Here is a 14245-nt window from a genome sequence, read left to right as displayed (position 1 = left end):
ATGGATAGTCGGCGGGGTGGGGGGGGGGGGGGGGGGGGGGGTGTGAGAGAGAGTCCCTCCAATCCGGCTGATAACGTGGAACGTGAGGGGCCTGAATGGGCCGGTGAAGCGGGCTCGAGTGTTCGCGCACTTGAAGGGACTGAAGGCAGATGTGGCAATGCTCCAAGAGACACACCTGAATGTGGCAGACCAGGTCAGGTTAAGAAAGGGATGGGCAGGACAGGTATTTCACTCGGGATTGGACGCAAAAAATAGAGGGGTGGCAATTCTGGTGGGAAAGCATGTGTCATGTGGACCCATGGAGGTTTGCAAGACCGCAGGCCAGGGAATTTTCTTTTTTCTCCCACGCGCATAAGGCTTACTCCCGGATAGATTTCTTTGTTCTGGGCAGGGCGCTCATCCCGAGAGTGGGGGGGACGGAGTATTCGGCCATAGCTGTTTCGGACCATGCCCCGCACTGGGTGGAACTGGAGCTGGGAGAGGAGAGGGACCAACGCCCGCTGTGGCGGCTGGATGTGGGACTGCTGGCCGATGAGGTGGTGAGGGGGTGTATTGAAAGGTACTTGGAGGCCAACGACACCGCTGCCGCTCTTGCCGACAAAATACACCACAAGCCCGGTGGTGGCGGCAACACTAAGGATCTGGGGCCAGTGGAGAAGACACAGGGGTGCAATGGGAGCATCGGTGTGGTCCCCGATCAGGGGTAACCACCGGTTTGTCCCGTCGAAGATGGATGGGGGGTTCCAAGCCTGGCATCGGGCGGGGATAAGAAGAATGGGGGACCTGTTCATTGACGGGACATTTGCGAGTCTAGGGGCACTGGAGGAGAAATTTGAGTTACCCCCGGGAAATGCATTTAGATATATGCAGGTGAGGGCTTTTGTGAGGCGACAGGTGAGGGAATTTCCATTGCTCCCGGCACAAGAAGTTCAAGATAGGGTGATCTCGGGGTATGGGTCGGGGAGGGCAAGGTATCGGAAATATACCAAGACATGAAAGAAGAGGGGGAAGCGCTAGTAGAAGAACTGAAAGGTAAATGGGAGGAGGAGCTGGGTGAGGAGATTGAGGAAGGGCTATGGGCCGACGCCCTGGGTAGGGTTAATACCTCTTCCTCGTGTGCCAGGCTCAGTCTGATACAATTTAAGGTGGTTCACAGAGCGCATTTGACGAGGGCGAGGCTGAGTAGGTTCTTTGTGGTAGAGGATAGATGTGAAAGATGTTCAGGGAGCCCGGCGAACCATGTCCATATGTTTTGGTCATGCCCGGCATTGGAGGGGTTCTGGAGAGGAGTGGCGGGAGTAATATCCCAGGTGGTGAAAGTCCGGGTCAAGCCAGGCTGGGGGCTAGCAATATTTGGAGTAGTGGATGAGCCGGGAGTGCAGGAGGCGAAAGAGGCCGGAATTCTGGCCTTTGCGTCCCTAGTAGCCCGGCGAAGGGTCTTGCTATTGTGGAAGGAGGCGAAGCCCCCTAGCCTGGAGGCCTGGATTAATGACATGGCGGGGTTCATAAAACTGGAGAGAATTAAGTTTGCTTTGAGAGGGTCTGCACAGGGGTTTTACAGGCAGTGGCAACCGTTCCTAGATTATCTCGTGGAGCATTAGGAGAAGGTCGATCAGCAATCAGCAGCAGCAGCAACCCTGGGGGGGGTGGGGGGGGGGGGGAACGAGAGACTGTCTGAGGGGATGGACGAGCGGGAGATAGCATGGAGGGTGGGGGGAAACGGTACGCGCGGCCAAGAGCCAGTGTATAAAGCTATGTAAATATACTATCTTGCCTTGTATATATCTTGCTCAGGGAGAATTTGCGTTATTTTGTTACGGGGGGGGGGGGGTTATTGTTTGTAAGGGGAAAAAATTGTGTTGTTAAAAAACCTTAATAAAAATATTTTTTTAAAAATAAAAAGAAGAGGACAGATATAGACCCAGTTAGCGATGCCCTCCACTGCCCACCTAATGTCAAAATGGCCTGCCAACATTCCCTCTCAGTTGACATGGCATCTTGACCAAGTTAGTGGAAGGCAATGAGTGCCCATGAAACTGAGAAACAGTGTGGGTCACAGTCCAGGAGCGTCAAAATCTCAGTTTGCTATGCTATGCATTCTGACAACCTGCCAGTACAGATCTCCTATTTGAATTATAGTCATTAATATGTAGGCAAATATGCAGCTTGTTTGTATCCAGCAGGGAAGTAAGTGGCCAGATCATGGGGTTTGGTGCTGGTGCTTGATGGAAGATAGTTGCCAGAATACAAAGAGAATGACATATTGTTCTTTGAATGGTGTCATGGAATCTAGCATAAAATATACAAAGCCTTGCAGCAGAGCAAGGAATTTTTTCCTTGTCTGCATCTTGACTGTTCTGATGAAAGAAACAAAAGAACAAACCTGCATTTATTTAGCACAACCGTCTAGCTCAGGCAGAAGTGCTACCAATCAGGCCAAGATTGACACCTTTGTCAACAGTTAATAATTGAAATGTTAACTTGCCTTTCTCCGACCTGTTGTGTGTTTCTCTTCACTCCTCTGTCAAAGATGTAGACGTTTTGCTTGATCTAACCATGTTCTCTTTCTGTTACATTTGCAATTGCTAAATAGCAGGCAGGAGCAAGAACCAAGGTTGATTTCAGATACTCCTACTTCCCTAATCCAAGCATGAGGGCCAGTTATGGTGGCCCACTGGTATCCCAGCTGAGGTCAGCTGACATGCCACCAAATGTTTGATCTGCCTAGCTCAGTTTATCTATTGGACTGTTGAGAAAGCTGTTCTCTGATTAATTTTGACATGGTAGCACAGTGGTTAGCACTGTTACTTCACAGCGCCATGCTCCCAGGTTCGATTCCCGCTGGGTCACTGTCTGTGCGGAGTCTGCACGTTCTCCCCATGTCTGCATGGGTTCCTCCGGGTGCTCCGGTTTCCTCCCACAAGTCCTGAAAGACGTGCTGTTAGGTGGACTGGACATTCTGAATTCTCCCTCACTGTAACAGAATGTGGCGACGAGGGGATTTTCACAGTAACTTCATTGCAGTGTTCAAGAAGGGGAGGAGAGACAACCCCGGTAACTATAGACTAGTGAGCCTTACTTCTGTTGTGGGCAAAATCTTGGAAAGGTTTATAAGAGATAGGATGTATAATGATCTGGAAAGGAATAATTTGATTAGAGATAGTCAACACGGTTTGTGAAGGGTAAGTCGTGCCTCACAAACCTTATTGAGTTCTTTGAGAAGGTGACCAAACAGGTGGATGAGGGTAAAGCAGTTGATGTGGTGTATATGGATTTCAGTAAAGCGTTTGATAAGGTTCCCCATGGTAGGCTACTGCAGAAAATACGGAGGCATGGGATTCAGGGTGATTTAGCAGTTTAGATCAGAAATTGGCTAGCTGGAAGAAGACAAAGGGTGGTGGTTGATGGGAAATGTTCAGACTGGAGTCCAGTTACTAGTGGTGTACCACAAGGATCTGTTTTGGGGCCACATTTTTATAAATGATCTGGAGGAGGGCATAGAAGGATGGGTGAGTAAATTTGCAGATGACACTAAAGTCAGTGGAGTTGTGGACAGTGCGGAAGGATGTTACACGTTACAGAGAGACATAGATAAGCTGCAGCGCTGGGCTGAGAGGTGGCAAATGGAGTTTAATGCAGAAAAGTGTGAGGTGATTCATTTTGGAAGGAATAACAGGAAGACAGAGTACTGGGCTAATGGTAAGATTCTTGGCAGTGTGGATGAGCAGAGAGATCTCGGTGTCCATGTACATAGATCCCTGAAAGTTGCCACCCAGGTTGAGAGGGTTGTTAAGGCGTACGGTGTGTTAGCTTTTATTGGTAGAGGGATTGAGTTTCGGAGCCATGAGGTCAAGTTGCAGCTGTACAAAACTCTGGTGCGGCCGCATTTGGAGTATTGCGTGCAATTCTGGTCGCCGCATTATAGGAAGGATGTGGAAGCATTGGAAAGGGTGCAGAGGAGATTTACCAGAATGTTGCCTGGTATGGACGGAAGATCTTATGAGGAAAGGCTGAGGGACTTGAGGCTGTTTTCGTTAGAGAGAAGAAGGTTAAGAGGTGACTTAATTGAGGCATACAAGATGATCAGAGGATTGGATAGGGTGGACAGTGAGAGCCTTTTTCCTCGGATGGTGATGTCTAGCACGAGGGGACATAGCTTTAAATTGAGGGGAGATAGATATAGGACAGATGTCAGAGGGAGGTTCGTTACTCAGAGAGTAGTAAGGGCGTGGAATGCCCTGCCTGCAACAGTAATGGACTCGCCAACACTAAGGGCATTCAAATGGTCATTGGATAGACATATGGACGATAAGGGAATAGTGTAGATGGGCTTTAGAGTGGTTTCACAGGTCGGCGCAACATCGAGTGCCGAAGGGCCTGTACTGCGCTGTTATGTTCTAAGTTCTAAGTACTTGTGACAATAAAGATTATTATTATTAGGGATAAGCTATTTCCTGCAGTGGTTCTCTACACTATTAAGGGGCAGCTGTGCTCACTTGGTTATATTATTATCACCTCCATTTGGTTCAGATGCTGGACTGGCCTGGAGTCTCGAGGAATTGAAGATCAATCTCCAGGACACTGCTGCGTGCAAACCTGAAGGAAAATGACAGGAATGTTCATAAAGGTTTTTAAAAAAACATTGAACTTTCCCCTTTACCAAATATAAATATATTGAAAATTGGCGGAAGGGAGGGAGGGTGTGTGTGGGAAGGCTGTTTGGCTGATAGCCAATTGAGTAATGAGTCTTTTGTTTTCCAATTGGGGTAGGGAGGCAGTGCATTACAAGGGTGGGTGTATTGGCCAACTGATGACTGGAGCGTGGTGGGAGTCTACGGAGCCAAGCCATGTGATGAAACTTCCAGGAATGTGGTTAGCATTGCTTTTTAAATTAAATTCAGAGTACCCAATCATTTTTTTTCCCCAATTAACAGGCAATTTAGCATGGCCAATTCACGTGAGCTGCACATCTTTGGGTTGTGGGGGTGAAACCCACGCAGACACGGGGAGAATGTGCAAACTCCACGCGGCCAGTGACCCAGGACCGGGATTCGAGCCCGGGTCCTCAGCGCCGTAGTCCCAGAGCTAACCACTGTGCCACATGCCGCTGCTGTCATTAGCATTGCTAGGGCACAGGGCCAGGAGCCCGGGGCAGCACGGTAGCATTGTGGATAGCACAATTGCTTCACAGCTCCAGGGTCCCAGGTTCGATTCCGGCTTGGGTCACTGTCTGTGCAGAGTCTGCACATCCTCCCCGTGTGTGTGTGGGTTTCCTCCCACAGTCCAAAGATGTGCAGGTTAGGTGGATTGGCCATGATAAATTGCCCTTAGTGTCCAGAATTGCCCATAGTGTTGGGTGGGGTTACTGGGTTATGGGGATGGGGTGGAGGTGTTGACCTTGGGTAGGGTGCTCTTTCCAAGAGCCGGTGCAGACTCGATGGGCCGAATGGCCTCCTTCTGCACTGTAAATTCTATGATAACCTATGATTCCGGACTTGGGTCACTGTCTGTGCGGAGTTTGCACGTTACCCCCATGTCTGCGTGGGTTTCCTCCCGGTGCTCCGGTTTCCTCCCCAGTACAAAGATGTGCAGGTTAGGTGGATTGGCCAAGCTAAATTGCCCCTTCGTGTCCAAAGATGTGTGGGAGGGGGCGGGGGAGTAGGACTAGGTAGTGTGCTCTTTCAGTGAATCGGCGCAGACTCAATGGGCCGAATGGCCTCCTCCGCTAATTTAAATCTTGCTGTGTACTGAACCAGTCATTCTTAATGGCAGCAGGTTTAAATGCTAAATCTAAGTATGACATGGGTTGAGCTATATCTTCCCTTGAGAATACACTGGGTGGAGTTTCTTCTGTTGTGCTTGGCTCGTGGTTTCTGCGACATTACTCAGGCATACACTGACTGGCTGGCTAGTCAGGACAGGTCTGTTGGTGTTGTGAAGTACACTGTTTGCCAATCACAGACTCTTATATCTGAGCAGTAAGTGATAACGTTCCTCAGCAATGCACAGAAATATCAAACTTTGTGGCCACTACTCAGGGGTCACTGTTAAATCTACCTTTTCGCTCCTGAGTTCAGGTGGTGGAGGCATTGTGTAAAGGAGGTTGTGGGGCGGGGTGCTTAGAGATCTACTAAATAATCTTTGGCGTGCACTGTGTACCATCTGTGAAGCCTGTATAAGAACTTAACACAAACATTTTGAACAAATCTGTCACTGTATTTTATAAGCAGGCTTTTGCACAGCCCGTGAAAAGAATGGGCCTGTTCTGTCTTCTGGTTCCCATAAATTAGAAATAATCACACTTTAGATTCAAAGTGCTGGAGCTTCACCAAGTGTATTTCTTGCTGCTCTCTATGTGACTGGTTTACTGATAATCTGGTAACATTATTATTTAGCACATGACTGCAGGGCAACAATGGCACCTCAGGATACATGTTCACATTATAATTAGTTCCTATCTCGTTTCGAATCGTCTAACAATACAAGACAATAACAAGACCTGTAATTGATGACTATTTTTCTATGTGTGACTATTATTGGGATATTCCAACACTGAACATCAAACCTTACCAGTTGTGGTTAATTTAAAAAATGAACATCTGGCTTTGATGCCTCCTTCCTCTCCTCACTGGAATTAAAAATTACTAATCCCAGGAATGATAACCATGAAACCATTGTCATAAAAACCCATCTGGTTCAGGAATATCCTTTTAAGGAAGGAAATCTGCCGTCCTTACTCGGACTGGCCTACATGTGACTCCAGACCCACAGCAATGTGGTTGTCTCTTAACTGCCTCTGAAATGGCCTCGCAAGTGACTCCGTTTAGGGGAATTAGGGATGGGCAACAAAAGGTAGTCTTGTCAGCGACACCCACATCAAACAATAATTTTTTTTAAAAAAAATAATTTTTATTCAAATTTTCACAAAATATCAACAACAAAATACAGAAAGAAAAGAACAACCCCCCCCCCCCCATATACATAAATAATGTATTAACAGCCTTCATCAACACAAAGGCAAATATACACACCCACTCAAGAAAAACGGACCCCCCCCCCCCCCCGGGTTGCTGCTGCTGACCATCTTCTAACGTTCTGCCAGGAAGTCTAGGAACGGTTGCCACCGCCTGAAGAACCCTTGTGCTGATCCCCTTAAGGCAAATTTCACCCTCTCCAATTGACTAAACCCCGCCATATCGCTGATCCAGGATTCCACGCTTGGGGGCCTCGCATCCTTCCACTGAAGAAGAATCCTTCGCCGGGCTACCAGGGACGCAAAGGCCAGAATACCGGCCTCTTTCGCCTCCTGCACTCCCGGCTCCTCTGCCACCCCAACTATTGCGAGCCCCCAGCCCGGCTTGACCCTGGAGCCTACAACCCTCGACACCGCCCTCGCTACACCCTTCCAAAAGTCCTCCAGCGCTGGGCAAGCCCAGAACATGTGGGTGTGATTTGCTGGGCTCCCTGAGCACCTAACACACCTGTCCTTGCCCCCAAAGAACCAGCTTATCCTTGCCCCGGTCATGTGAGCCTTATGCAGCACCTTAAATTGTATGAGGCTGAGCCTCGCGCAAGAGGAGAAGGAGTTTACCCTCCCCAGGGCATCCGCCCACATCCTCTCGTCAATCTCCTCACCCATCTCCTCCTTCCACTTACCCTTTAGCTCCTCCACTGGGGCCTCCTCCTCCTCCTGCATCACCTGAGACATTGCCGAGATCCTCCCCTCTCCAACCCACACCCCCAACAGCACCCTGTCCTGGACCCCGCATGGCGGCAACAGTGGGAAGTCCACCACCTGCCGCCGAACAAACGCCCTTACCTGCATATATCTGAAGGTGCTCCCCGGGGGGAGCCCAAACTTCTACTCCAGCTCACCCAGGCTCGTGAACTTCCTGTCCACAAACAGTTCCACCATCCTTCTAATACCTACCCTGTGCCAGCTCAGAAACCCTCCGTCCATCCTCCCCGGGACAAACCGGTGGTTCCCCCGAATCGGGGACCACACTGAGGCCCCCACCTCCCCCTGTGACGTCTCCGTTGCCCCCAAATTTTGAGGGTAGCCGCCACCACCGGGCACGTGGTATACCTCATTGGAGGAAGTGGCAGCGGCGCTGTCACACACGCCTCCAGGCTCGTTCCCACACTGGACGCCGTCTCCAGCCTCTTCCATGCCTCCTCATCCCCCTCCATCACCCACTTACGCACCATCGCCACGTTGGGGCCCAATAATACCCACAGAGGTTAGACAGCGCCAATCCCCACCCATCCCTGCACCGCTCCTGGAACACACTTCTCACCCTCGGGGTCTTCTGCGCCCACATAAACCCCAAAACGCTCCTGTTAACCCACCTGAAGAAGGCCCTAGGGATCAGGATGGGGAGGCATTGGAACAGGAACAAAAACCTCGGGAGCACCGGCATTTTAACTGACTGCACCCTACCCGCCAGGGAGAGTGGCAGCACGTCCCACCTCTTAAACTCCTCCATCTGCTCCACCAGCCTCGTGAAGTTAAACTTATGTAGGGCCCTCCAGCTCCTAGCCACCTGGACCCCCAGATACCTGAAATTCCTCTCCGCCCTTTTTAGCGGGAGCTCATCAATCCCCCTTTCCTGGTCCCCCGGGTGCACTACGAACAACTCGCTCTTCCCCATATTAAGCTTGTACCCGGAGAAATCTCCAAACTCCCTCAGGATCCTCAACACCTCGGGCATTCCAAACAATAAATTTTTTAAATGGCATAAACACGTTCTGCCACAGCTGAAGTAGTGTCTGCACTTCTGTTTTTTTATTCGTTCGTGGGATGAGGGCATTGCTGGCTGGGCTAGCATTTATTGCCCATCGCTGAGGGCATTTAAGAGTCAACCACATTGCTTTGGATCTGGAGTCACATGTAGGCCAGACCACGTTAGGACAACAGATTTCCTTCCCTAAAGGACATTATTGGACCAGGTGAGTTTTTATGACAATCGACAATGGTTTTATGGTCACCTTTTAGACTTTTAATTTGAGATTTTTATTGAGTTCAAATTTCACCATCTGCCCTGGTGGGATCCCAGGTCCCCAGAGTGTGACTTTGGGTCTTTGGATTACTAGTCCAGCGATAGTACCACTACGCCACTGCCACCCCACTTCATCACAGCACCGCATTACATGAACAGTGTCATTGCAGTTGAGAGGGTCCTGAGGAGTTGACAAGAATGTTGTCTGGATGAGAGAATTTTAGTTCTGAGGAAAAGTTGGATAGACTGGAATTGTTTTGTTTTGAACAATGGAAAGTGAGGGGAAAGCTAAATGAGGTGTATAAAATGATGAGTGGTCCAGGTAGAGTGGAGAGGAAGGACCTTGGTTGAGGGGCCCATAACCAGTGTGAATGGATTTAGGGTAAGAGGTTGAGGGAGGATTGAGGGGACTTTTATTTTGCACCCACAGGGTGGTGGGGACCTAGCTGTCGCTGCCTGAAAAGCTGGCAGATGGAGAATTCCGCGTAACATTGGAAACATACTTGGATATGCATCTGAAGTGCCGTAACCTAAAGTCTCCAGACAAAGAGCTGGGAAGAGGGAGAAGGCTGGATGGTCACTGTCAGCCAGCGAGAACACATTGGGCCAAATGATCTCTTTCTGTGCAGTAATGTTCCATGATTCAAGGAAAAATGGTGTATGGGATAGTGGGCAGTGGGGGTGGAACAGATTGCAACTATTTTCTTAAAGCTCTAATGTGGAATTGTGTTGTATATTTTTCCAGAGACGATGGACGTCTTCAACGCCAAAAACCTGGCCATACAGGCACAGAAGAAACTACTGGGCAAAATGGCATCCAAAAACATGGCCAATATCTTCATCGACGACATAAGCAGTGAGGTCTTGGATGAACTTTACCAGGTGACCAAGGAATACACGAGAAACAAAAAGGAAGCCCAGAAGGTTATTAAAAATCTGATCAAGGTGGTAGTTAAACTTGGGGTTCTCTACAGGAATAACCAGTTCAGTGCAGAGGAGCTGGTGCTGGTGGACAAGTTCCGCAAGAAGATCCACCAATTGGCCATGACGGCCGTCAGTTTCTACCAGATTGACTTCACGTTTGACAGGCGGGTTCTTGCCAACATCCTGAACGAGTGCAGGGAATTACTGCACCAGGCCATCAAACGGCACCTAACATCCAAGTCCCACGGGCGCATCGACCATATCTTTAACCACTTTGCGGACTGTGAATTCCTGGCGACCTTGTACGGTCCAACAGAGCCTTTCCGTGCACACGTGAAGAAGCTTTGCGAGGGGATAAACAAAATGCTGGAAGATGGAAACATTTGATTGGGGTATTTGTAAGAGTGACAGACGAGTGCACTGTGAGGTGGAGGGCTTTAAAAAAAAATGCATGGCATAAAAATGTTAGTTTTGACGAGGCTCCTTTTTCCACACAGATGGGAAAATACCCTACCGCAATTTGATGCTGAAGTATTTTACTACAGTGAGTCATTTAATTACTAGGGCATTAAACTGTGGACCACCCATTTTCTAAGCCATGTTACATACCAATACATATGTGAGTAATACAGGAAATGGAGAGATCTTCTTTCAATGGATCCAGGCCAACAACAAGCCCCTTTACCCAAATAATTGGAATCAAACATGACCTTGCAATGGAAATAGCTTTTATGTACACTGGAGACAATCCAACTGGTAGATGAATAAACTGTAGCGAGCTCTGTTCAGCTGTACAGGTCAAAATCATTTTGGGTTCAATTATTTTTTAGCTGAAGTGGCTGAACTTAGCCATGGAAGTGGTAGTGAGATGGGAGCTGGGTCATCCTGGGGTTAAAATGTAAAGAGGGAAATAAACCAGGGTTTCAGATTGGCTATCCAATAACCCTGGCTCGAAAGTGTGTGCAGACACGATCAGGCTCAGCTATGCGGCCCCTACAGCCAAATAGCCTGACTATGGCCATTACCTGGGATCGCATGCGTGGTGAGATACACGGGGGGGGCTGTGATGCCTTCAGCAAGAGTTGATGCCTTCAGGAGAAGAAAAGAGGTAATTGGAGTGGATTTGGGAGGAAGGGAGAACACAATCAAAGCCCATCAAGCACTTACACCCACTGCGAACCACTACAATCATTCTCCAATTGTAAAGCTTCAGCCTCAAGGTTATGAAAACACTGATTCTGAGCAAGACTGGTTTTACCCTGAAGCCTTCAAACAAATCAAATGCTAAATGGACTTGCTGTTCCTGATCTAGACTTGCATAGTTTATTTTTTACCACCAATGTCAAAGGATTATCTACCATGTTTATTTGAAGTGGGATACCAGCTATGACTCTGGGGTTTCTTTTGGCTTTGAGACACCGAACTTCCTGGGTCCATTTGTGTGCGATTGCCTATCTACTGTTTGTACTTGGAGCCATTTTGAATCTATAATGAGCTTGTGTTTTGTTTCGGGGGGTGGGGGGTGGCATTGTGAATTGGTTTTCAAAATGGAAGTTTGGCAACTGTTATAATGTGAAATGGTTTGTATGTTGCGTTTCTAATCTATATTTGTATCACATCTGTGCTTTGAATATTTGTATTGTAAGTTCACCGTTGAAAAGTTGTCAATTTCCCTTCAACGCTCCCCTCTCATTCACTGACTGGCTGTACTGCTAGTAAAACCACCGCTAGGTTATGTTTACTGAGACCCACATAACCAGGTTTGGACTTCACGGAGTTAGTTAATCACTTAAAATAACAGCAGACATGTTTCAGCCGGTTTGAGGGAGGGATAAATATCAGTCAGAATCAGGAGCAGTGGCTCCTCGTGGAAAATAGGTGTAGATATCAGTTAGGACAGGTTCAAACTGAGCTGTGATGCCTGCATGATTTGGATATTGTGCCAACACTTGCTGCCTGGGCACTTACCAAAAAATAACCACTTGGGTGGCCGATATGTCTGAGCCGTGTGTTTCTTTCTGTTTAAAAAATATGTTTTTGTTCTTAAAATTGTAGAGATACATTAGAGTACAATCCAAATGTTACAATTCACAGTGCAATACATATCACCTGGTTAGAATGTGGTACTTGGCAAATTACAACACCTCAATCAGCGTACGGTGCAGATTGTATTTACATTCTATTAAACATTTTCTGATACATACAGCCAGAGGGGTTTTACACTGCTTCCAGCCTCTGTGAACACAGCGACGACAGGGCCCTCAGTTCCCACTGAGCCCATGGTGGCGGCAGGACCAAACCTTGGGGCATTTCCTTTGCGCAAAGCCCTGGTCCTTGGGATGTGCAGTCTGCAGCATTCCATCATGAGCACCTCCTTCCATTGGTAGACCAGAACAAACCTTTCAGTGAGTTGATGGCTGTCTCGTTGTGCACCCCCTGGAAAAGTCCTGCATTGCGCAGCTGTTTGGGATGAACTCGAACAAATGAAACACTGCGTCTGCTCCCAGATGTACTTTGAAAATGCATGCTTCCCACTTTCACCACCTCCAGGGTAAGGTCCAGTGGTGCAGAGATTCGGAACGTGCTTGAAAGATCTGACCGAGAGGGCCCTTGTCACCACTGGCCAATCTACATATTGATGCTTATTTAAAAGTTTTGGCGGTGAGGTATTTTGCCCAGTGACTGACAGTCTGCTTGGGGAATTATGGTCCGAGTAGACCCTCTCCTTTTTCCTTAAGAGTGTTGAGTACTTGAATGGAGACTTGCCTGATTATCGTTTTGGTAGGACAAATTTGAATGCAGATTACAGGGTCAACGGCAGGGTTCTGAGGAATGTGGAGGAACAGAGGGATCTTGGGGTTCATGTCCACAGATCTCTGAAGGTTGCCACTCAAGTGGATAGAGCCGTGAAGAAGGCCTATAGTGTGTTAGCGTTTATTAACAGGGGGCTTGAGTTTAAGAGCCGTGGGATTATGCTGCAACTGTACAGGACCCTGGTGAGACCACATTTGGAGTATTGTGTGCAGTTCTGGTCACCTCATTATACGAAGGATGTGGAAGCATTGGAAATGGTGCAAAGGAGATTTACCAGGCTGCTGCCTGGATTGGAGGGTAGGTCTTATGAGGAAAGGTTGAGGGAGCTAGGGCTTTTCTCATTGGAGCAAAGGAGGATGAGGGGCGATTTAATAGAGGTTTATAAGATGATGAGGGGGATAGATAGAGTGGACGTTCAGAGACTATTTCCTCGGGTGGATGTAGCTGTTACAAGGGGGCATAACTATAAGGTTCAGGGTGGGAGATATAGGAGGGATGTCCAAGGTAGGTTCTTTACTCAGAGAGTGGTTAGAGTGTGGAATGGACTGCCTGCTGTGATAGTGGAGTCGGACACTTTAGAAACTTTCAAGCGGTTATTGGATAGGCACATGGAGCACACCAGAATTACAAGGAGTGGGATAGCTTGATCTTGGTTTTGGACAAAGCTTGGCACAACATCGAGGGTTGAAGGGCCTGTTCTGTGCTGTACTGTTCTATGTTCTAACATATGCTGAAAGTGTTTTTTTGGCACAATGTTCGACAAAGGCATGATCCTTCTAAATGAAACACTCCACAGCAGCATGAACATGTGGTATTATCAGGTATTGCAGTACCCGAGAGACTGAAGACCATTGGTTAAACCTAGGAGTTTACCATTGGCTGTTTGGTATGTAGCTCCGCCCTGACAGGTGGGGTATAAGAACCGGTGCCGTCCCAGCAGCCCTCATTCTGTATCGAAGCTGCTGGGGAACAGTTCTAGTCTATAAAGCCTTCAGTTATGTTACTACCTCGTCTTTAATTGTAATTGATCGTGCATCAATTTAATAGACTACAGTTAAACTGAAAGGATGGATCTCCGAATCAAGCCAGAGTGTCTACAACTCAGCCCCCACGCGGAGAACTCGGCGGCGATATTTGAGCACTGGCTGGCGTGCTTTAAAGGCTACCTAGAGACGGCCGGAGGCACACCCTCAGGAGAACAGAAACTGCATCTCCTGCACTCCAGGGTAAGCCCTGGGATCTATACCCTCATCGAGGAAGCGGAGGACTTTGATGCTGTGATCGTACTGTTAAAAGGACTTTATATCTGCCCTGTAAATCAGGTCTACGCGCTTCACCTGCTTGCAACTAGATGGCAAAGCCTCGGGGAATTGTTGGAGGAGTTCTACCGTGCGCTACTGATGCTGGGCAGAAACTGTGGCTGCCCGCAAGTTTCGGGGAGCGAGCACACACAACTCCTAATCTGGGATGCCTTCGTAGCAGGTATGAGCTCCTCAGATATCCGCCAA

The 14245-nt window shown here is 48.3% G+C and overlaps 1 protein-coding gene across 2 annotated transcripts in view; it reads left to right on the top strand.

The window, feature by feature from the left end:
• tnfaip8l1 (tumor necrosis factor, alpha-induced protein 8-like 1) overlaps positions 1-12128 on the top strand; it is a 99123-nt gene extending 86995 nt beyond the window's left edge. For both annotated transcript variants that reach the window (XM_072482721.1, XM_072482722.1), the window contains exon 2: positions 9745-12128. In XM_072482721.1, coding sequence (XP_072338822.1) covers positions 9745-10310 — 566 coding nt within the window. In that variant the 3' untranslated portion in view covers positions 10311-12128. The remainder of the gene's footprint in view (positions 1-9744) is intronic.
• Positions 12129-14245: the final 2117 nt, after the last annotated feature.

This window comes from Scyliorhinus torazame, chromosome 18, assembly GCF_047496885.1.
Source record: "Scyliorhinus torazame isolate Kashiwa2021f chromosome 18, sScyTor2.1, whole genome shotgun sequence".
NCBI classification, from domain to species: domain Eukaryota; kingdom Metazoa; phylum Chordata; class Chondrichthyes; order Carcharhiniformes; family Scyliorhinidae; genus Scyliorhinus; species Scyliorhinus torazame.
This window is presented reverse-complemented; position numbering and strand designations above follow the sequence as displayed.